The 23,831-nt window shown below is 37.1% G+C and overlaps 2 protein-coding genes and 1 pseudogene across 2 annotated transcripts; all 3 read left to right on the top strand.

The window, feature by feature from the left end:
* The first annotated feature begins 1,107 nt into the window (after positions 1–1,107).
* On the top strand, positions 1,108–7,261 carry LOC145914598 (organic cation transporter protein-like; annotated as a pseudogene).
* Positions 7,262–9,172: 1,911 nt separating this feature from the next.
* LOC145914597 (solute carrier family 22 member 6-A-like) lies at positions 9,173–14,589 on the top strand. Its single transcript, XM_083002419.1, has 14 exons — positions 9,173–9,318; positions 10,660–10,764; positions 10,928–11,051; positions 11,342–11,445; positions 11,571–11,725; positions 11,822–11,946; positions 12,030–12,134; positions 12,263–12,352; positions 12,414–12,502; positions 12,676–12,758; positions 13,306–13,455; positions 13,691–13,799; positions 14,005–14,265; positions 14,505–14,589. Exons 1-14 carry the CDS (start codon positions 9,173–9,175, stop codon positions 14,587–14,589), a joined length of 1,731 nt encoding a protein of 576 aa, XP_082858545.1.
* A 1,854-nt stretch (positions 14,590–16,443) lies between these two features.
* Positions 16,444–21,862, top strand: LOC145914372 (organic cation transporter-like protein). The gene is made up of 15 exons (XM_083002197.1): positions 16,444–16,693; positions 18,259–18,363; positions 18,513–18,636; positions 18,883–18,986; positions 19,108–19,262; positions 19,376–19,500; positions 19,572–19,676; positions 19,810–19,899; positions 19,961–20,049; positions 20,248–20,330; positions 20,491–20,634; positions 20,742–20,747; positions 20,816–20,924; positions 21,006–21,266; positions 21,533–21,862. The coding sequence occupies exons 1-15, from the start codon at positions 16,548–16,550 to the stop codon at positions 21,621–21,623; spliced, it is 1,737 nt and encodes a 578-aa protein (XP_082858323.1). The 5' UTR covers positions 16,444–16,547; the 3' UTR covers positions 21,624–21,862.
* Positions 21,863–23,831: the final 1,969 nt, after the last annotated feature.

The raw sequence follows: 23,831 nt of genomic DNA, 5'->3' as shown, positions 1-23,831 counted from the left end.
TTGTTTATTCCTTTACGCACAAATCAGTGATGTCACATAGTAAAGACTTCATTTTACTTTTCAACAATCAAATTCACTGTTTGGTACCCAACATATCGACGATTGACCGAAAGATACCACAAAGTGGAAATCTGTGTGCCTGCTAGTCTACCAGGTAGCATAGTGCCACTTCAACAGCTGCACTGATGAGACCTTACAGGTCGAAACAGTGCGTGTATACACCCTGTCTGCAGCTCTCATTGATTATTATGGCTCTTTTGCGCAAACAAATTCACTCTATAATTGTTGGTGGTGGAACACGGGAGCTGCAGGCGTTAATAATTGTGGATCGTCATTCGTAAATTGCAGTAGCGCAACGTTTGTCATGGAAAAGGGGAAGTCATAAACATTTGTTTACTATCGCAGTTTTGTAACAACTTTATCGTTGAGGATAAATCCCTGTGGTACAAACAAAAATCACCATACAGCCCTAGGTCAGTCTGTTAGTCGACTAAAATCGTTGTGTGCTGACGTTTAGTTTGCAGCGGTCTGTGTTTGTCGATTTATGTTTGGTCAGTAATGTTAACAATTGTTTGTTGGATGTAACTGATTATAAATTACTGACTTACATTACACATCTGTTAACCATCATCAAACTAAGTGTATGTAAGTCGCGTGTTCACAAGGAGATTTAACATGATTGTGCGTCTGCGAAGTGCTACATGTGATTGCTTGATTAGACAACTTTTGCTGTGCCTCAACCACCGTGTGCAGACAAAACCAGGAACGATCAAACATGATATCAAGCTCTGGAAATTATTAACCAATTTTTGCAGCATTTGATCTGGTAACACGAATAGCGCTTCTGCCTTGCACAGTCGGCATTGTCTAGTTTTAATTTAACTTTCGCTATGAACAAAACGTGCGATTGGTTTTATTCGTTCTGCAGACTTTGATCCACATGGCACTTTTGCCTATCAATAGACCTAGCAATGAAAAGGAAGTCGCAGCAATTAATCGCAGCTTTGCACGATTTTAGCCAATCTGAGTATAATACAGCAACTTTTGCCTGATGGTTAGGAAATATAGAAAGTAGTCGCTTATAGTAATTGGAACAAATTTAGAATCATGATTGATTTTGACGTGGTTTTATCGAAACTTGGTGGAATGGGAAGATACCAAATATTGCTAATATTGATGGTGTCGTACTGCAGTCTTCCGTGCGGCTACAACACTATGTCGCCCGTTTTCTTGAATTACACTCCAGATTACAGGTAATTACGTAACGTTTCTTAGGTTTGCGAAATATTTCCTGGTTTTTAGTGGAGTTATCTGTCTAAAGCCCTCTTCCAAGCACATTTTGTGATTCGTGACGTCAGTCATTTTCAACGTGACAAATTACCAAAGTTATGTACTACTTTCGGAATGTGGTATATTTGTTAACGAAGCCATATAAGCGTATTGATTATGTGCACAAAAAATCGTAGGGTAATGTAGTTACTTCTTCTGGAGTCTTCAAAATTGTAAAGAAATTTAAACATTTGGCTCAACGCGGAAAAATTTTACACCAAAAGACTTTATCTCACGATGTATTTCAATCAATATCCACGTTTTGTACAAATTGTGTATACATATGAAGCGGTGTCCTCCTGTTAGCTTTGCAACACCGTTATCTCCTTTTTTAAAAATTTCTTGTCGTGAAACCGATTCTGCGGAGCCGACTTTTGTATGAATTTTATCATGAATGTCTTTTGTCAGATGCAAAATAAGCAACACAAACTGCACCAGTGGATTAAGTGAAGAAGATATTCTCAACATAACAACTCCACAAAATGAAGATGGTACTTGACTATTGCTCAAGGTATCCGCAGTAGGTATTAATTTTTATGTAAAAACCTCCAATACAACGTGAATTGAGACTTGAACTATAACCCCTATGAGTGGACTTATATCTTTATTTCATTCCTCCGATATATGGTTTTATAACATGGTCATTACTACAACTTGTAATATTATTTTTGTAGATATCAATATCAAAATGCAAGCACCACTTCAAATGACTGCTTCAATTACTCTACACCTGTGATAAAATGCGATGAAGAATATGAATATGATCGAAGTACCTTTAGTCAGACTGTTATTACTGAGGTAACCATGTTTGATTACGTAAACATAATACTAAACATATACAAGCAAAGTGGTGCCAACAGTATTATTGGGGCTTTATCAGAATGAGTCAAGCTGCTCTGATGAAACCTTTTTGGTCGAAATGATGACCATCTGTCTGCACCTCACAAAATTCATATTATTACACATTTGGTTCAGAGATGTTCTTTTTCATTTTAGGCAATTTAAACACTTTGTTTTGGCCATCTATGACAGTGATTTCCAACCTTTTTGTGGTTGCGTACCACTTGGAGGTAAAACAATTTCGACGCGTTCCCCCAATAGTTGAGTTTGAGTGTTACAACGTAACCTAGGGGATTAAGTAACAAACAATTTGAGTTCACTTACGATTTTAAATTCGAACTAGATCCGCAAATTACGGAAAGGTGCTCGCGTACCACCGGTTGGGAAACACTGATTTATGATTTCAGCAAGTACCTCTTCTACTTCAATTTTATTCTGCTGTATTTTAAATCATTTAGTTTGACCTTGTTTGTGATGATGCTTGGCTTGACTTCTTGGCAACATCAATCTATCTGTGTGGCGATTTGATCGGAGTAAATGTGTTTGGATATATAACAGATAGGTTCGTATAATTTATTACTTTAACAATTTGTTAGGTGTATTTTCCTAAACTGATATTTGCGTTAGTAATATAGCTATGAAAAGTGTATTTTCTGTTATCGATCAGGGTACAAATATTTTGTTTAGATTTGGCCGAAAATTTATAATGATTATAACAGCTGCTATCTGGTTCGTGGCTTTACTTGGGTGCAGTTTTGTTCATAACTATTGGCTCTTCGTAGTTTTCCGACTATTTTCTTCTTTCTGTGGATCCGGTATCTACTTGTCCAGCTTTGTGTACTGTAAGTTTTATCAGAAATTTCAGTACCTTGCTACAATTTCTGTATTTTTTGAAAAACATATGTATATAAACCTGCAAACAAAGTTTTGTTTTCTGGTTGTGTTTTAGTGTTAGAAATTACTTCCACTCGATGGAGAACACTAGTTGGAGTCAGTTTTCAGGTAGGCTATGCAATTGGATACATGATTTTGTCTGGGATTTCTTACTATTGGAACAACTGGCATGACATGCAGGTGGGGCATATATAAATTTGTCAATCAACTTTGTTTAAATTTTTGTTGTTTCTGGCAGGGAAATTTAACGATTTTGTTTTTAGTTTGTGATGGCAATGTTTACTCTACCGTTTTTCTTTTTTGTATTTGTTGTACCCGAATCACCACGATGGCTTTTCTCCAATGGAAAAAATGAACCAGCTAAAGAGGTTTTGCATTGTTTATTTTTTTTGTGTTGGTTCTATTATTAAAGTCTAAACATACATAAAAGTCGTAATAACATGCATTATATGTTTGTTTCCAAATTTTAAGGCATGTATTTTATGTTTTTCGTTCAACTAGATCACAAGAAAAATTGCCAAGTACAATAAGATAGAATTAGATGAAAGTACATTATGGGCAGAGGCGGAACAATCTGTTGATGTGAGCGAGGTAAAATTTAATTAAAATTTGATCATGTTCTATTTTTTGGTAAAACTGTTGTTTGTTTCAGGAAAAGGAAGGAAATAAAACCTATTCCTTAATTGATTTGTTCCGTACTCATAAAATGAGAATAATCACCATTTTAGTTGTATTTAACTGGTGGGTGAATTGAAATGTGTAACTTGCTTGCCTTTACATCGTTGTAGGTCTTATTAGCGACTATAAATGTCAGAGAAAATGCATAAACGCAAATTAAGTTCATTACTGTTTTCTACATTATGCTGCTTTCATTTTCCAGAAGCAAAGACCAAATGTAAAAAAAATCAATGGAAATATAAACTAAAATATAAAATGTTGATACCTCAGATTTTCTTAAACAACAGTCTAAAATATATTCTAACAAGATCTCATGCAAGATATGTACTTTACATTCTTGTTTTAAACAGGTTTGTGATTGGATTAATATATTATGGAATTTCACTCAACGTTGGCTCTCTGAATGGAAACATATTTGTAAATAACGCTTTAAGTGAGTATTTAGTTTTGTAGTTTATACGTATACTGTAGTTAATTCTACTTTCAATGTTTCACATTATATAGGTAGCAACTTTACTGATTATGCAACGCATTACACAAAACGTTTTTTTTTTGTCAAAAAGTTACATGTGCGGTTCAAATCATAATCCTTTTGTAGGATTCAAACTGGAGCCTCAGAAATAAAGTAATAGTCAAAATTAGTTGTTTTTGTGACACGCATAGGCCTACGTTATCGGTCTGTTTACAACGGGTCTTTGTAGCAACATCAGGTACGATGAGTCAGGAATTCACAGCCGCAGCCCAGTCTCTTACTTTTCAGCGAATGAAAGACGAATCAGTACGATAAGTCAATCACAGATTTGGGATGACAGCAGTGTAGAATTGGTGAAGCACAGCATGACAGTCACAAGTCAGTGTTATGGTAGTCGAGTCAAACAGGGCCAAGTTAAGATTTCTGAAGCTTACAGTACCAAGTTTAACGGCACAATAGTGTTCAATAAGCGTTATGTTCATTTTGACCCCTCTGGTGCAAATTAATACGTTGATAAGCAAATATAAGAAATAAGCAACACTGATCTATGATTTCAGCAAGTACGAGAAATGCAGTCAAGTCTACATAACAGTTGCAACAAAGCATTACTATAATCCACACTAAATCGATAACTTGAACACTTCCACACAAGTATGATAAAATATACACATTGGTTCACGTTGGTTCACGTTGACCATAGAAATGTCAAAATATTGTTAAACTGTCCGTAGAATTTAGGTTACCCACCTACTATTGTTGATAAAATCACAGTACTTTATTTTCAGATGGAGTTATGGAAATAGTTTCGTATTTTTTTGTGATTGCTTTTATGGACTGGGCTGGTCGGCGCATAACGCTTGCATTTATGCTTGTCCTTGGTGGAGTGACTGTTTTGTGTGCAACCATAGTTGATCAATATGCTGGAAACGACCAAGGTGCTATATTTTTGTGCAATAACAAGATTTTATGAAGATGAGTGTTAGACCAGAGGTCATATGTAGGGTGTTATCACAATTTGTTACAGTGTATTTTGGAAAATAAAATTTCTCAGCATAATTATCCTGCGTACCCAGACGCCAGGGTTTTGTAGCAACACGCATGTTTCCCTACTTAATTCTTTACACATTTGGAACACATACGGACCGAAGACTGCACTTAACTAAACCATGTTAACAAACCACCTGAGTAAAATGCTTTTGGCAACAACGAACAAACAATATAATTGAGCACATTTATATTTGCCTGATACATATGTTTTTAAATTTTATATACTACTATTCCATAGTATTTACAACACTGCCTTTGTTCAGGCCTTCAGACCTTGAGTGTGGTATTTGCCATGGCGGCAAAGGTAGGGGCTTCTGGTTCGTATGCCATCATCTACAACTATACAATCGAACTCTTCCCCACAGTGATCAGGTACACTTTTCTGTAATTTTTTTTTTTTTTCTCGACGCATTGAAAATTAAAATTTTGCGAAATTTATGCACAAAAGCAACGAGAACCGACCAGTTATGAAACGAAAGCGGTTATGAAAACGCTGATCGAAGAACGTGGGAAAAATCTTAACCTTTTCTTGTCGTCGCTGCTTTAAAAATACCAGCCAGTTCTTGCTCCCCATATTCGTAATTGAGTGCCAGTAAAAAATCACAATATAAAAGACCTATATTTGTATTAAATTGGAGAAATCCTGTTTTCAATGCCCTCTGCTGTAATGCATCTGGTGACTATTCCGCTTGTTTCCCAATGACCGTTGATGGGTCTTGTGACGTACATAGGGACCTAATATTCTTCAAAGTAAAAAAAAAATTTTGCTCATGGATGAGACTGTACAAAGCAAGGACTTGTTGATCCTCCTGGAAGATCTTATGACCAACAGAGGTCACCAGCAAGTACCTGATTGAAATAGCCCAAAACCCCAATAAAACTGCCCCAAACATACTAAAATTCGCCATGACAACAGCACACGCATGTGCGCTCATTTAACCAAAAAATTGAGCTCTATGCATCACTGGTTTGCTCTGTGACGTGCCCTTTTCGTTGTGACAGAGGTTTACATAGTGGGCATTTCCTACCACCGACATTTATTTTCATTGAAATACCAATATGCGTCCCAAAGGACTGGAGTACACATACAAACGTTTAAATACGTTCACCCTGTAGCGTAATGCTTCACTAATTTTAACGCCCCAGTCGTGACGTCATATGTAATCGTGACGACATATGTAGGCTACTATATAAGCGCAACCAATGCCAATGCGCGCTCTTGCCGCTTGTACCGATTACGACAATACACACACCCCACCAATCATACTATGGTAATAGAATCTTTTCAATTGTACAGATCAAACGCTGTTGCTGTGGGATCCACCGGTGCTGCCATTGGAGGCATTATTGCGCCCTTTATAATAGGCTTACAATCATACATACCTTGGTTACCGAATGTGATATTCGGTGTGTTGGCGCTGTTCGCCGCCGCTATGGTGGTATTATTACCTGAAACCAAAAACATGGATATGCTGGAGACTCTTGAAGACGCAGAATTATTTTACGCGTCTGGAAACGTGGGAAGTTTAAATGCGAACCAAGTGACCATTGACCGAAAGTAAGTATTCTGTCCTACCAGCAAACGCGGATGAGGCTTCTGTCATTGCATTTATGTCGATGTTTCCTTGAACATATTGCTTTCTTTTTTTGTAAAGCGTGGCCACTTGCATACATGACCCTCCTTCATTTGACTATGGTTTATTTAAAAATATAACAAGAATTGTGTAACCATTTGCTTATAAGATGAAAGCCAAAGCTAAAATGCTGTTATACATTAGAAATAGTAAACGTTTTAGCTTTGGCTTTCATCTTCAAAGTTATTAACTCCAAATATTTTGCACCCATTTGCTTATAGTTTTACTGTAAACTAAACCTCTGCCTTGTGATTCATCAATTTTCCTCCCTTATAGGGACATGACGAAGCCGCAAGGAAATGAAAACGCGGGGCATCACCAGAGCGGGGAATACGATAATTCGGCACTCGATGGAACCGAACTGTGAAAAACGTCTAATAGAGATTTTTAATTGAAGCTACAAAATAACTCCATATGATATTGAAAAATATTATCGCACCCAATGAACTTTTCACGACAATTTTATGACTGACTGTAGCGACAGATTATGATGAAATGCTACCATCGTGTTTAAATTCCTCCTTTCGACCCTAAAACCAAGGTTGTTCGAGTCACGTGACAAAGGTGACTACTTTCATATTGAAAAGAAGGCGCTAGAAATAAACAAAAATTAAAAATGCCAACCTTTTAAACTGTGCCAATCAAACAGCGTCCCATACTAGCACATACAACAAACTCAGCGCCATGCGACTGCGCTCCGTGTTATCAACGCAACAGAGAACTACCTGTTTTCCAACACAGATCGTTTTCGCAGCAAACGTACGCCAAGCATGCAACCCCATTGGGGCATGTAAAAGGAATAGTTACTAAGAGGGAAAGTGTGGAAAACCGAAGGTGAAACAAAAAAAAAGACGTAGAACAGTCGCCATCTGTGTGAAAAACACAAATTATGTTAAAACAATGTACCGTCGCGTGCTGCCTTTTTCTTGCGACACTCTCATCACAATTCATGCCACGTCATTCGATTCATCACGAATCAAGACACAGATTAAATTTTAAATGATGTTTTGTTACCGACTATAAAAATAACTTATCTGATATTGTGATGGTTAACGACTGAAACAAGTTTAGCAAACATACAATTCATGTAGTCTCCCCCAATGGCATGAAGTCTCTCCCAGTGGTACAACCAACTAAAACCGCTGCTACTGCACAGGGCACATGAGACAAGCGAGCAATCGAGGCAGGCGCCTAAGGCTGAAGACAAAACATTCATCACACGAAAATTGCCTGGCTTCCTGCTGTGGCAGTACTTCTGCAAAACTGCAATTAATTAGTTATGACATCGTCTTTTGTTACTGACATGCATTTCCCTTGCAAAAAAAATTGTTGTTTTATCCCCAAATAGGATAAATCCATGTGGTACAAACAAAAATCACCATATACCCCTACGTCAGTCTGTTGGTCGAGTGACTGAAATCATCGGCATTTAGTGGGCATAATATGGTGTAATCTCGTTGTGTGCTTACGTTTAATTTGGGGTGGTCTGTGTTTATCAATTTAAGTTTGGTCAATGGTGTTAACAGTTGTTTGTTGGATGTATCTAGCCATAAATTACGAAATTACGAGCATTCCACATATGCCAACAAACATAAAAGTAAGTTTGGTCAGCAAAGTCGTCTTATAGTCACACCAGCTGCACTGGAGAGACCTTTTAGGTCGAAACAGTGGCCATCTGTCTGCAGCTTATACACAATTCATATTATTGGCTCCACATTGCTTATCATAAAAGTAAGTGTTTGTAAGCCGCGCATTCAGCATGAGCAGATTTAACATGACTGTGCGACTGCGAAGTGTGACAAATACTGGTTGACGATTCTTTTGCACACGACGTGATTGTTTGATTAGGCAACATTTGCTGTGCCCCAACCAGCTGACAACCTCGCATTTTGTGGAAGGAAATGCACTCGAACATAAACCCAAGCTTTTCACACTTGGTTTGTCCAAGTTTTGGTATTGAGATATCAAATGGTCAAGATTTCGATCAATGACAGAGCTTGTGCCTTTTGTTTTGAAACAACCATGCCAACGTGTGCTGACTTAACCAGGAACAATCAAACATGATATCAAGTGCCAGTAATTATTAACCAATTCTGAAGACTTTGTCCCGCACAACACTTCTGCTTATCAAAAGACCAAGCAATGAAAAGGAAGTCGCAGCAATTAATCGCAGCTTTGTACAATTTCAGCCAATCTGAGTATAATACAGCAACGTTTGCCTGATGGTTAGGAGTTATAGAAAGTAGTCGCTTATAGTAATTGGAACAAAATTAGAACCATGATTGATTTTGACGTGGTTTTAACCAAACTTGGTGGAATGGGAAGATACCAAATATTGTTAATATTGATGGTATCGTACAGCAGTCTTCTGGTTGGCTATAACACTATGTCGCCCATTTTCTTGAATTACGTTCCAGATTACAGGTAATTACGTAACGTTTCTTAGGTTTGCGAAATATTTCCAGCTTTTTAGTAGAGATGTCTGTGTAAAGCCATCTTGCAAGCACATTTTGTGATTCGTAACGTCAGTCATTTTTGACGTGACAAATTATCCAAGTTATGTACTACTTTATGAATGTGGTATATTTATCACCGAAGGCATTAAAGTGTATTGATTATTTGCAAAAATCGTAGGGTAATGTGGTTACTTCTTTTGGTGTCTTCAAAATTGCAAAGAAATTTAAACCTTTGGCAAAACGCGGGAAAATTTTGCACCAAAAGACTTTATTTCACGATGTATTTCAATCAATATACACATTTTGTACAAATTGTGTATATATGAGGCGGTGTCCTCCTGTTTAAGGACCTATATGGGTATTAGATTGGAGAAATCCTGTTTTCAAGGCCCTCGGCTGCAATGCATCTAGCGACTGTTCCGCTTGTTTCCCAATGACCGTTGATGGGTCTTGTGACTTACGTAGGGACTTAAAATTCTACAAAGTTGAAAAAAAAAATTGCTCCTGGATGAGACTGTACAGAGCAAGGACTTTTTGGGCCTCCTGGAAGATCATATGACCAACAGGGGGGTATACCCAGCCCTTGGGGGAAGGCATTGACACTTTTACAGCAACTAAATTTGATGCCATCGCATAGAGAAGAGTTGGAACTTACAAAAAAATGCAAATGAGTGGGTAGTTGAACGATTCATTTTTCTGCAAAATCCAGTTCCATTTTTGGTTGCACTTTTAACCAAAATATTGAGTAACCAGGGTGGCAAATGGCCCTAGGGGGGTGGCTAAACCATTTTTTCGGAGACTAATTTTGATCAAAATTTGTAGATATGAAATGGATCTTTCATAAAATCACAAATGATTGGACACTTAAACGATTCATTTTGCCACAAACACAGCCTGATTTTTTTGCTCCATTTTCAACATAAATTTCAGCAGCACCCACCAGCAAGTTACTACCTAATTGGAATAGCTCAAAACCCCACTAAAACTGCCCCAAACACCCTAAAATTCGCCATGACAACAGCACGCACAAGTGCGCTCATTCAACCGTAAATTTAACTAAATTGCGTCACTGCTCTGCTTGGTGATGCATGACTTTGCATTGTGACACAGGTCTACACGGTGGGCATTTCCCAGCACCAAAACTAATTTTCATAGAAATACCAATATGCGTCCTTCACGCTAGACAACTAGTACTCAACAACGTTAGGTTTGCAACACTGTTATATCCTTTTCTGCTGAAATTTCTTGTCGTGAAACCGATTTTGCGGAGCCGACTTTTGTATGAATTATATCACATGTCTTTTGTCAGATGCAAACTAAGCAACACAAACTGCACCAGTGGATTGAGTGAAGAAGATATTTTCAACATAACAACTCCACAAAATGAAGATGGTACTTATGACTATTGCTTCAGGTAGCCGCAGTAGGTTTCAATTGTTATGTCAAAGCCTCCAAAACAACGTGAATTGAGACTTGAACTATAAGCGCTATGACTGGACTAATATCTTTATTTCATTCCTCTCAAATATAGTTTTATAACATTGACATTACTGCAACTTGTAATATTGTTTTCGCAGATATCAGTATCAAAATGCAAGCACCACTTCAAATGAATGCTTCAATTACTCTACACCTGTGATAAAATGTGACGAAGGATATGAATATGATCGAAGTACCTTCAGTCAGACTGTTATTACTGAGGTAACCATGTTTGGTTGTAAACATAATATTAAGCATATATTATCAAAGTGGTGCCAACAGTATTAATGGGGCATTATTAGAATGAGTCAAGCTGCTCTGATGAAACCTTATGGGTCGCAACTGTGGCCATCTGTCTGCACCTCACAAAATTCATAATATTACACAATTGGGTCAGAGATGTTCTTTTTCAATTAAAGCAATTTTAACAATTTGTGTTGACCATCTATCTATGATCTCAGCAAGTACCTCATCCACTGCAATTTTATTCTTTTGGGTTTATTATCATTTAGTTTAACCTTGTTTGTGATGATGCCTGGCTTGACTTCTTGGCAACATCCATCTATTTAAGTGGCGCTTTGATCGGAGTATTTGTGTTTGGATATATAACAGATAGGTTCGTATAATTTATTACTTCAACAATTTGTGAGGTTTATTTTCCTAAACTGATATTTACGTTAGTAATATAGCTATAAAAAGTGTATTTTCTGTTATTGATCATGGTACAAATATTCTGTTCAGATTTGGCCGAAAATTTATATTGATTATAACAGCTGCTATCTGGTTCGTGGCTTTGCTTGGGTGCAGTTTTGCTCATAACTATTGGGTCTTTGTAGTTTTCCGACTATTTACCTCCATCTGTGAATCTGGTGTCTACTTGTCCAGCTTTGTGTACTGTAAGTTTTATCAGAAGTTCTAGTAACTCGCTACAATTTATGTATTTTTTTGAAAAACTTATATACAAAGTTTGTTTTCCGGTTATTTTTGTTTAGTATTAGAAATTACTTCCACTCAATGGAGAACACTAGTTGGAGTCAGCTTTCAGATAGGCTATGCAATTGGATACATGATTTTGTCGGGGATTGCTTACTATTGGAACAACTGGCATGACATGCAGGTGGGGCTAAAATAAATTTCTCTAACAACTTTGTTTTAAATCTTGTTGTTTCTGGCAGGGGAATTTAACGATTTTGTTTTCAGTTTGTGATGGCAATAATGACACTTCCGTTTGTACTTTTTCTATTTGTTATACCCGAATCACCACGATGGCTTTTCTCCAATGGAAAAAATGAACAAGCTAAAGAGGTTTTGCATTGTTTATTTTTTCTATGTTGCTATTATTAAAGTCTAAACATAAATAAAAGTCGTAATAACATGCATTATATGTTTGTCTCAAAATTTTAAAGCCTTTTTTATGTTTTTTGTTCAACTAGATCACAAGAAAAATTGCAAAGTACAATAATGTAGAATTAGATGAAAGTACCTTATGGGCAGAGGCGGAACAATCTGTTGATGTGAGCGAGGTAAAATTTAATTAAAATTTGATCATGTGCAATTTTTTGGTGAAACTGTTGTTTGTTTCAGGAAAAGGAAGGAAATAAAACCTATTCCTTAATTGATTTGTTTCGTTCTCCTAAAATGAGAATAATCTCCATTATAGTTGTACTCAACTGGTGGGTGAATTGACATGTGTAACTTACTTTTGCATCGTTGTAGGTCTTATTAACGACTATAAATGTCAAATGTTGATACCTCAGATTTTCTTAAACACAGTCCAAAAATTCATGTTATATATTTTAACACGTTCTCATGCAAGATATGTTCATTACATTCTTCTTTTAAACAGGTTTGTGAATGGATTAATATATTATGGAATTTCACTTAACGTTGGCTCTCTGAATGGAAACATATTTGTAAATAACACTTTGAGTGAGTATTTAATTTGTAGGTTATACATATACTGTAGTTAATTCCATTTTTAATGTTTTATATTATATAGGCTATACACCTCTATTACTGATTATGCAACGCATAACACAAAACGTTTTTTTGCCAAAAAGTTACATTTGCGGTTCAAATCATAATCCTTTTGTAGGATTCAAACTGGAGCCTCAGAAATAACGTGATAGTCAAAATTAGTTGGTTTTGTGACACGCATAGGCCTACGCTATCGGTCTGTCCACAACGGGACTTTGCAGCAACGTCAGGTACGATGAATCAGAAATTCACAGCCGCAGCCAAGTCTCTTACTTTCCTGTAAATAAACGACGAATCAGTACGACAAACCATTTACAGATTTGGGATGACAGCAGGGTAGAATTGGTGAAACACAGAATGACAATCACAAGTCAACATTGCGGTAGTCGAGTCAAACATGGCCAAGTTAACATAGAAATGTCAAATATTGTTAAACTGTCCGTAGAATTTAGGTTACCTACCTTCTATTGTTGATAAAATCACAGTACTTTATTTTCAGATGGAGTTATGGAAATAGGTTCATTCATATTTGTGATTGCTTTCATGGACTGGACTGGTCGACGCATAATGCTTGCATTGATGCTTGTCCTTGGTGGAGTGACTGTTTTGTGTGCAACCATAGTTGATCAATATGCTGGAAACAACCAAGGTGACAGACTACTTATTTTAGGGTAGAGTTGGTCATATATATAGATGTGATCATATTTAATTACCATGTTGTTGACACTTTTTGGAGTTGGATGAGCATTTTGGTGAAATTAAATTTCGAAGCGTAAATGTCGCCAGTCGCAATTTACCTGATGTGTTTGTTTTACATTCCATATAGGCTACTACACACCCATATTCCCGTTATGGCACGAGAAAATAACAGTGTCTTTGTTCAGGCCTTCAGACCTTGAGTGTGGTATTTGCCATGGCGGCAAAGATAGGAATTTCTGGTTCGTTTGCCGTCATCTACAACTATACAACCGAACTCTTTCCCACTGTGATCAGGTACATTTTTCTGTAATTTAATATTTTATTTTTCTCGGCGCATTGAAAAGTAAACCCTGTAGTGTAATGCTTCACTGGCTGTAACGCCCCAGTAAATCATAACGTCACAAGCAATGCTAATGCGCGCTCTTGCCGCTTGTACCGATTACGACAATACACACACCCCACCAATCACTATGGTAATAGAATCTTTTCAATTGTGCAGATCAAACGCTGTTGCTGTGGCATCAACCGGTTCTTCCATTGGGGGCATTATTGCGCCCTTTATAATAGGCCTACAATCATACATACCTTGGTTACCGAATGTGATGTTCGGTGTGTTGGCGCTCCTCGCCGCAGCTATGGTGGCATTTTTACCTGAAACCAAAAACATCGATATGCTTGAGACTCTTGAAGACGCAGAGTTATTTTACGCGTCTGGAAACGTGGGAAGTTTAAATGCGAATCAAGCGATCATTGACCGAAAGTAAGTATTCTGTCTTACCAGCAAACGCGGATGAGGCTTCTGTCATTGCATTTGTGTCGATGTTTCCTTGAACATATTGCTTTCTTTTTTTGTAAAGCGTGGCCACTTGCATACACGACCCTCCTTCATTTGACTATGGTTTATTTAAAAATATAACAAGAATTGTGTAACCATTTGCTTATAGTTTTACTGTAAACTAAACCTCTGCCTTGTGATTCATCAATTTCCCCCCCTCATAGGGACACGACGAAGCCACAAGGAAATGAAAACGATCACCAGAGCGGGGAATACGACAATTCGGCGCTCGATGGAACCGAACTGTGAAAAACGTCTACTAGAGATTTTTAATTGAAGCTACAAACTAACCCCCAATTATATTGAAAAATATTATCACACCCAATGAACTTTTCACGACAAGTTTATGACAGACTGCGGTAGCGACAGATTGTACAGAAATGCTACCGTCGTGTTTAAATTCTTCTTTTAAATTCACCATATGATGGATTACGTTGTGTAACCGAAATTAAATGCCTATAGGTTGCCCTGCACTGACGGATCACCGCTAAAACCATGGTGGTTTGAGTCACGCGACAAAGGTGACTACCTTCATATTAAAAAGAAGGCGCTGGCAAGTACAAAAATTTAAAAATGTCTAATCCGATCTGATTATATACAATTAAAACAACGATCGTTTAATTCGAAGGGTGGTCAATCCTTTCAACTGTGCCAATCTTACAGCGCCCCATACTAACAGTTTGTACAACAAACTCGTCCCAGCGCCATGCGACTGCGCTGTTACCAACGCACCGATCTACTCCAACCGATAACTGCCTGTTTTTCAACACCGATCGTTTTCGCCTCCAACGCCCGCCCCGCGTGCAACCCCATTGCGGCATGTAAAAGAAATAATTACCAAGACAGAAAGTGACAAAATCGTTTACAGTTGTAACACGAAACGTGAAATTTTTTGTCTCAAATATTTCCAAATCTCGCCCAACAGTCAAATGATCGCCATAAGCCGGCTTTTATTGATACAACGTAAGTTCTTGCACCAAGAGCTAAAAAGTGAGGTCGATCTACAAAAAGTGAAATTCCGTTTGTGAGGGGGAGTATTGTAGCGACATTATGTTGAAACGATGTACCGTCGCGGGTTTGTTTAATTTATGCGCGTGCTGCTGTTTCCTTGCGACTGTCTCATCACAATTCATGCCATGTGTTCGTCATTCGATTCATCACGAGTCAAGAACGACGCCAAAAGACACAGATTAAAATTTTAAATTATGTTTTGGCACCGACTACTTATATTGAGAATAACTTATCTGATATTGTGATGGTTAACGACTAAAACAAGTTTAGAAAACATACAGCTCATGTAGTCTCCCCCGATGGCATGAAATCTCCCCCAGTGGTACAACCAACAACTAAAACCGCTGCTGCTGCACAGGGTACATGAGACAAGCGAGCAATCGAAGCAGGCGCCTAACGCTGAAGGCAAAGCACTCATCACACGAAAATGGCCTGGCCTTCTGCTTCGGTAGTACTTCTGCAAAACTGCAGTAAATTAATTTTGACATCGTTTTGTTACCTCCATGCATTTTTCTCGCAAAAAATCGACTATATGATTTCTATGTTTCCATACGATTAGCTGTTGTGGATCTACCGCATAGTTTTATTATCCCAATTCCCCAAAGTGTGCTACAACGTCTTTACTAAGTCTAACATTAGTATTTACAATTCACGCGAATCAAAAGAAAACTCCGCAAGTTTTTATGGATATCGTTATTATTTCTTTAACATTATTACTTATAGAGCAGGAAAGACCTCTTGGGTGATACTGCTGATTAAAAAGCGACCAACCTATTATCAATCAAATTGTGCAACAACTTTTGCTTAAAATCCCAATTCGTTTGTCTTACAGTGTTTTCCGCGTGAAAACAGAAGAGGGAGAAAATATAAACAACTAAATTGTTCTGCATGCTTTTATCCGGCGAAGATATGAATACTCAGTGAGACATTGCTACAAATCCGTTACATCGATTACAAGCTCACGTAAATTGAGACCCGATGCTCGCGCGTTATGGTCTGTCAGTTCTTCGCAGTTGAACGGCCGAAGCTCGCTCGCGAACTAATTCATTTGCACATGGCTGCTGTCATGGCATTGAAAAGGTGCAAGTCGTAGAAATGCAACTTTGCAAAATTCAGCTAAATTTAGTATTTTACAGCAACTTTTGCCTTGTGGTGAGAAACTATATTTAAATTAGTTGTGTGAAAGAGTGAGAACCATGATTGATTTTGACGTGGTTTTATCCAAACTTGGTGGAATCGGAAGATACCAAATATTCTTGATTATATTGGTGTCTTATAGCAGTCTTCCGGTTGGCTACAACATTACCGCTCCTGTGTTTATGAATTATACCCCGGATTACAGGTATTTACGTAAAGTTTCTTTTGAAAGTGGTTTCCAACCTATCGCAAAAAGAACTATGGCACGGAGTTATGAACTGCCAATCATGTTTTGGTTGCATTATTTAGGAACGGGCCGAATACACAGTGTATGATTTCTATTCATTTTCAACTCTCATATTCACAGGTAAAATTATCCGCCCGTTGAGGTTTACACAATGCTTTGTCTTGCGAAGCTTAACTCAGCCGTGTAAATCGCTCTGTTTACACTGCAATCACCGCGAGTTCTTTTGCCGAAACAATGTGATTTCTTCTGTGAAAGAGGATGTTTTAAGCCTTATGACTTCTGCTTTTTATAAATAAGGATGAATATTGATTATTTTTGTGCATTCTTTACATATTTACGTCTCATTAAACTACCAAAGTTATTTTTCCCAATAACAGTCCTACAAAGCTTGCCTAAAAACTGCGTTGTAAACCAGATAGCACTTTAACAACAGCGCATGTATGAGGCTTTTTGTAAATTTTCCCAACATTATTTTTGTGAGAGTTTTCTAACAACAACGCAACGGTTCTGTATACTCGAAATAAGGCGCTTCTCGCATGTAGGGGAGACCTGGGAATTAGGTATTTTTAAGACACTTTTACAAAAGCTTTGTCTCCATCAAACGTTAACAGGAACTTTGTAGTTAAATCATGTCCGCTTCAAAAATTATAATCGAAAAAGTCAATTTATCAGTGAAACCAAGTTGTTTAATTTGTATGTGTAAGGCTATATATCTGTTACAGTTATTCAAAATGCAGTAATTTTTGGTTGATTGCATATTCAAATATGTATTCTTGGATAGGCCAAAGATGATTTTGTGTAACCTTTAAAAGTACGGCCATATTTTAATAATTTCTATGCCGTCACGTGGTCGGGGATACTTCGGACATCATGGCAAGAAATCGCGAGAAGACAACTCTTTTTGAGTTTTATGAAAAATTATCAGGTCATAGAAGAGAATAAACAAAAGCTTGACGAAATGATCGAATTTTGGCAGGAAGAAAAAGCCCCAAACAAAAAAAAAACGTTTGTTCACCCGAAAATCTATGATATCCGTGCTGCCGTTAAAAGTACACGAGTTACCCAAAGCATGAACGTGTGGAAGGGTCGAAACGTTAAGTGGCCACGTCCCGATTCCTGAAAGCTTGAATGATATTTTATGCGCTAATGCCCCAATGCTGATATTGCGCCAAGTTTGATTTCAGCTATTTGTTAAATAAACAAAAAACGTCATAATTATTTGCAAAATAGTGTACACTTTTTAGTTACATTTTTGAATCTTCAAAGTACCAGCAAAACTTAAATTACAAAACGCGGGAAAAGTTTTGCGCCAAAAAATCTACGTCATCTTACCAATGTGTTTTTTACAATATCTACGTTTTGCTTAATTTTTGTGAACATTTAAGGTTTAATGTGCAACATTAGTCAACTCAAAAAGAATAACAATGTTGCGCTGCTATGTCGAGACAACTTTGTTTTATCTTAGAACCGATTTTGCGGAGCAAAATTTTGTGTCTGTTTTATCGTATTTGTCTTTGTGTCAGATGCAAAATAAGCAACACAAACTGCACCAGTCGATTAAGTGAAGACGATATACTCAACATAACAACCCAACGAAAGGAAGATGGTTCCTACGACTATTGCTCAAGGTAGAGTGCTGATAGGTTAGAAATGTTGGGAAAAACCTTCAAAAACTATGTTATGAGATCACCAAATTTTGAAATTTTATAATTATAAGTACCAACATCTGATGTTAATGGTTTGGCTTTTGCTACAACTTAAAATATTGTTTTTGCAGATATCAATACAAAAATGCAAGCACCACTTTAAATGACTGCTTCAATTACTCTTCACCTGTGATAAAATGTGACGAAGGATATGAATATGATCGAAGTACCTTCAGTGAGACTGTTATTACTGAGGTTGCCATGTTTAAATATATAAACAAAATACTACACATTCAATTTACACTGGTTTGATCTATGATTTTGGCTAGTTAATGATAAATCCATTGCAATCTCAACACGGACTAAATCTTCTTCAAATTGGATATGCAATTGACAAAAACTAACTCAGTATAAACATGTAGTGGTTTTTATTTGAATATTTGAATTGCTCCACTTGATATTATAGTGCATTTAGTTTTAAAAAAGTTCAATGTCTTTTAGTTTAACCTTGTATGTGAAGATGCTTGGCTTGACTTCTTGGCAACATCAATCTTTTTGTTTGGTGATTTAATTGGAGCAATTGTGCTTGGATATATTTCAGACAGGTTTGTACAATTGCTTTATCAATTTTTTCAGTGCATTAAAATCTACAATAAAATTCTTCATGTTAGTAGCAAAAAAACATGCCACTACTGTTAATGATCATAGTAAAAATATTTTGTTTAGATTTGGCCGAAAATTTGCCATGATTATAACAGCTGCTTTCTGGTTTGCGATTTTGCTTGGGTGCAGTTTTGTTCATAAATTTTGGCTCTTTGTCATTTTCCGACTATTTTCTGCTGTGTTTGGATATGGTATCTTCTTGTCCAGCTTTGTTTACTGTAAGTTTTCTCAGAAGTTTCTTTACATTATTTTTGGAAAAATGTACACATAAAAGCTGCAAACAAAGCTCTTAAAGTCATGTTTTAGTTTTACTTTGTAGCATTTTTTCTAGTATTAGAAATTGTTTCCACTCGATGGAGAACACTAGTTGGAGCCAGTTTTCAGGTAGGCTATGCAATAGGATACATGCTTTTGTCTGGTATTGCTTACTATTGGAACAACTGGCATGACATGCAGGTGGGGCATATATAATATTGTTATTGGTTCAAGTCACTTTCTGGCAGGAAGGTTAACAACTTTGTTTTTAGTTTGTGATGGCAGTGTTTACCCTTCCATTTGTATTTTTTCTATTTGTTGTACCCGAATCACCGCGATGGCTTTTCTCCAATGGAAGAAATGAACAAGCTAAAGAGGTTTGTTTTATTTGTTTTTGTCCTTGCTGGATCTTTTCATGGAACTTAATCATATAAAATGTAATTTAATACCATGCATTGTTTGTTTGTTTTATTATGAACATGTGTTTTGTGTTTTGATCATTTGAACCAGATTACAAGAAAAATTGCTAAGTACAACAAAGTAGAATTAGATGAAAGTACATTATGGGCAGAGGCAGAACAATCTGGTAATGTTAATGAGGTAAATTTTAGGTAACATTTAACCATGTACAGATTTTTGGTATAACAGTTGTTTGTGTCAGGAAATAGAAATCAACAAAACATATTCATCAATTGATTTGTTCCGTACTCCGAAAATGAGAATAATCTCCATAGTAGTTGCTCTTAACTGGTGCGTAAATTGACAAGTTTAACTTTCTTGCTCTTGTATGGCCCTAGGTTGAATTAGAAACTAAATGTTCAGAAAAATAAGCGTCAGAGCAAATGCTTAAATGCAAATCTTGTTAGTTATTATTCATTGCTTTTTAAATTATGCTGTTTTTAAACTAGAGTTTTCATGCAGAATATGTTACATTCTTATTTTGAACAGGTTTGTGAATGGATTAATATATTATGGAATTTCACTCAACGTTGGCTCTCTACATGGAAACATATTTGTAAATAACACTTTGAGTGAGTATATCTATTTGTAGTTTAAACTGTACTTCAAACCACATTTTCAATGTGACACATTATAGGTAACACGTTTACTGGTTACACAACACATAACACAAATGTTCTAATTATCCTCATACGCCTATTATAGTGGGAAAAATCACAACACTTTTTTTAGATGGAGTTATGGAAATAGGTTCATTCATATTTATAACTGCTTTCATGGACTGGACTGGTCGGCGCATAATGCTTGCATTTATGCTTGTCCTTGGTGGAGTGACTGTTTTGTGTGCAACCATAGTTGATCAATATGCTGACCAAGGTGTTCAGTTAAACTAATCTGTTTTATATGTAATAACAAGAATTTTTGAAGATGTGTGTTTGAGCAGTGGCTACACATAGGTGTGATATACGAGTCGCCAGTCGAAGCTAAGGGTTTTACTAAATCAAATAGCAAACCACCTGAATAAAATGGTTTATAACATCACAGTATCTTTTCTCAGGCCTTCAGACCTTGAGTGTTGTATTTGCCATGGCGGCAAAGATAGGGACTTCTGGTTCGCTTGGTGTCATGTTCATTTACGGCACTGAACTCTACCCCACAGTGGTCAGGTATTCTTTACTGCAAACTAGTGCAGTACACTCCCACGCGTTGATCCCTTTGTAAGTAATACAATCTTTTCGATTGTGTAGATCGAACGCTGTTGCTGTGGGGTCAACGTGTGCGGGAATCGGAAGCATTATTTCGCCCTTTGTGATAAGCCTACAATCATACATACCTTGGTTACCGAATGTGATATTCGGTGTGTTGGCGCTCCTCGCCGCCGCTATGGTGGTATTATTACCTGAAACCAAAAATATGGATATGCTTGAGACTCTTGAAGACGCAGAATTATTTTACGCGTCTGGAAACGTGGGAAGTTTAAATGCGAATCAAGTGACCATTAGTCGAAAGTAAGTATTCTGTCCCAGCAGCAAACGCGGTTGAGGCTTTGTATATAGGTCGATTGTTTCCTAAACATATGTTCAATACCCCAATACTTTAAACAAATCGCTTTTTTGTTTCAAGAAACAAAAACACGTACATACACGACCATCCTTACCATTACGTTGGTATTTCCTCATACAACTCAACAAGCCTTATTGTTTAACCATTTACTTATTATTTTACGTTAAATTAACACACATCTCTATGTTCCACGAAATGTTTCCTTCAATAGAAATTTGAGGAAGTCACAAGCAAATGAAAACACGAGGCATCACCAGAGAAAGGAATATGACAATTCGGCATTCGATGGAACAGAACTGTGACAAACTGACCATTGTTCGAGATATTCATAAAAACTACAAACTAACCCCGCATATGATATTAAAAAGTGTTGCCGAACACGATAGACTTTCCACGACAATTTTATAGTATACGCAGATTAATTTTGCAACGATGGTTTGTACCGTAGCGTTTCTGTTTCGAAGTACATATGTGACAAACGCAAACAAAAAGGGTCCAACAGTTAATCTAAGAGTTAGCAATGTGTTAAAAATGTAGCTAGTCAACCAATCTTTTATCATCCATAATTTTGCAACAATTTTTGTATAAAATCCTAATTCGTTTGTCGTATTCGCCAACTTTTCGGCATCATCGGAATCGCAAAAATACAGATCAACACAAAATTTGTATCCGCCCATCTAACTTAGGCCCTCAGTTACCTCGTTATGGTCTATCAGTTTTTCACAGTTAACATGTCAGTTATACACCATTCAACGTCGGAAGATCGCACGCCTACTAATTCATGGGAACATGGCTGTTGCGATTAGCATAGAAAACGTGCAAGACGCAGCAATGCAGCTTTGCAGCTTTGCAAAATTGCGGTCTGGGTTTCATACCGCAAATTTTACGTTACAGCTGGAATTTGTTGGTATTGGTCACGTAAAAAGAGCAAAAACAAAACCATGATTGATTTTGACGTGGTTTTATCCAAACTTGGTGGAATGGAAAGATATCAAATATTGTTAATATTGATGGTATCGTACAGCAGTCTTTCGGTTGGCTACAACGCTACTGCTCCTGTATTTATAAATTACACCCCGGATTATAGGTAATTATGTAACGTATATTAGGGATAATGTTTCCCTACCTCAAGGAAATGACGTATCACCACAAAGTCCTGCCAAAAAGACGCGAAATCAATAAATTATGGCACAAGGTTAAGAAATACCATCTTTGCGAACATTGCTGTGTCCATTATTAATGCTGTGAATTAACTGACCAAGATTCGACTTGGCGCCTACAAAAACCAAATGCAGGGACAAAGCAAAAATAGGACTATAACGCAATAGCAGCTATCCTAAAATGTCCACTGCAGTAACGTCATAATTTGAGATGTGTCTCTCTGTAGTGCGGACCTAGGTGTTAAACCTCAATTCACAATTATCTTATGTACTCTTCAGAAGTACATGAATACAGTGCACAAAGTTTAGCCCCAAAAAGTTTTTTAGTGTCGGTGGGTTAAGCATGCTGTGTAAAAACACCCACTCTCTAATTAACTTGACGTGCTATTTTGCATACATTCATCAGGTCTGTATATGCTATGCGACGCCCTCGACTTTCTCAACCAATTATTACACCAGATTGCAGCCAGCGACATGTGTTTTTGAATATTATGCTATTATTGTTTTTCCAACCATTGAATTTGCAACGCATAAAGGTCATATTGTTTGTCAATGACGCCAAATTGGTCGTTGGGTTGTGTGTAATTTCCAGTATATCGTCGCTGCTGGCGTTGGCCAAAGTCTGACCATGTCAACGCAACTTTGTTTTGCTTTCGATGTATGTTACACAACGTTGTTTCACACGCTTTACCGGCGCGGCCATTTCCTCTCTGACCATCGTTCGCTTTTGCAAGCGCAGTGCCTGGCATGCTATTTCTATTAGTTGCCACGTAAACTGCTTGTGTGAAAAAGGTTGAAGTTAACGTCGTCTGCCTTGTGTCTTTATATTGGCACTTGGTAAGAATAAAATTGTACTTATTAATTAGAAAATTGAATCATTCTCAAACCAGAAGGAAGGACAATGCCAAGTTTCCATAAACTTTATTATATTACGGCATAGGTTGCAGTTATACATCTACATTAGTGTTTTTTTATGTTTTTGTTGCCTTCCCGTACTGCAAATAGAACTTATTTTTTCTCAACGTGTGTCCCTTTATTATATAATTCCTAGTGAAGACCCGAAACAGCATTTTTTTAATTTGGCCGAAACCGAACATTCGGGAAAAGTTGCTTGGAGCCGATTTTGCGGACCCGACCCTTTTCCCGAATTTTAAATTATTTGCGTTTTGTATCAGATGCAAAATAAGCAGCACAAACTGCACCAATACATTAGGTAAACAGAATATACGCAACATATCAACTCCACAAAAGGATGACTATTGCTTCAGGTATGGTGCTAGCATGTCGGAAAGGTGATCAATAAAAGCCTCCCAAAAATGTTTAGAAACTAAACTGACAGATGGACTAAAA

This window comes from Ascidia mentula, chromosome 9 (genome assembly GCF_947561715.1).
Source record: "Ascidia mentula chromosome 9, kaAscMent1.1, whole genome shotgun sequence".
NCBI lineage: Eukaryota > Metazoa > Chordata > Ascidiacea > Phlebobranchia > Ascidiidae > Ascidia > Ascidia mentula.
Note: the sequence above shows the minus strand (reverse complement) of the source record. Positions and strands in the feature narration are given on the sequence as shown.

Bases quoted from the DNA above. Each gene is read 5' to 3' on its own strand.
- LOC145914597 (XM_083002419.1), top strand. From the start codon at position 9,173: ATGATTGATTTTGACGTGGTTTTAACCAAACTTGGTGGAATGGGAAGA. The intron at 11,446-11,570 runs GTTCGTATAATT...TATTCTGTTCAG, and splicing joins TTTGGATATATAACAGATAG to ATTTGGCCGAAAATTTATAT. The intron at 13,800-14,004 runs GTACATTTTTCT...TCAATTGTGCAG, and splicing joins CTCTTTCCCACTGTGATCAG to ATCAAACGCTGTTGCTGTGG.
- LOC145914372 (XM_083002197.1), top strand. From the start codon at position 16,548: ATGATTGATTTTGACGTGGTTTTATCCAAACTTGGTGGAATCGGAAGA. The intron at 18,637-18,882 runs GTTGCCATGTTT...AATGTCTTTTAG, and splicing joins GTGAGACTGTTATTACTGAG to TTTAACCTTGTATGTGAAGA. The intron at 20,925-21,005 runs GTATTCTTTACT...TCGATTGTGTAG, and splicing joins CTCTACCCCACAGTGGTCAG to ATCGAACGCTGTTGCTGTGG.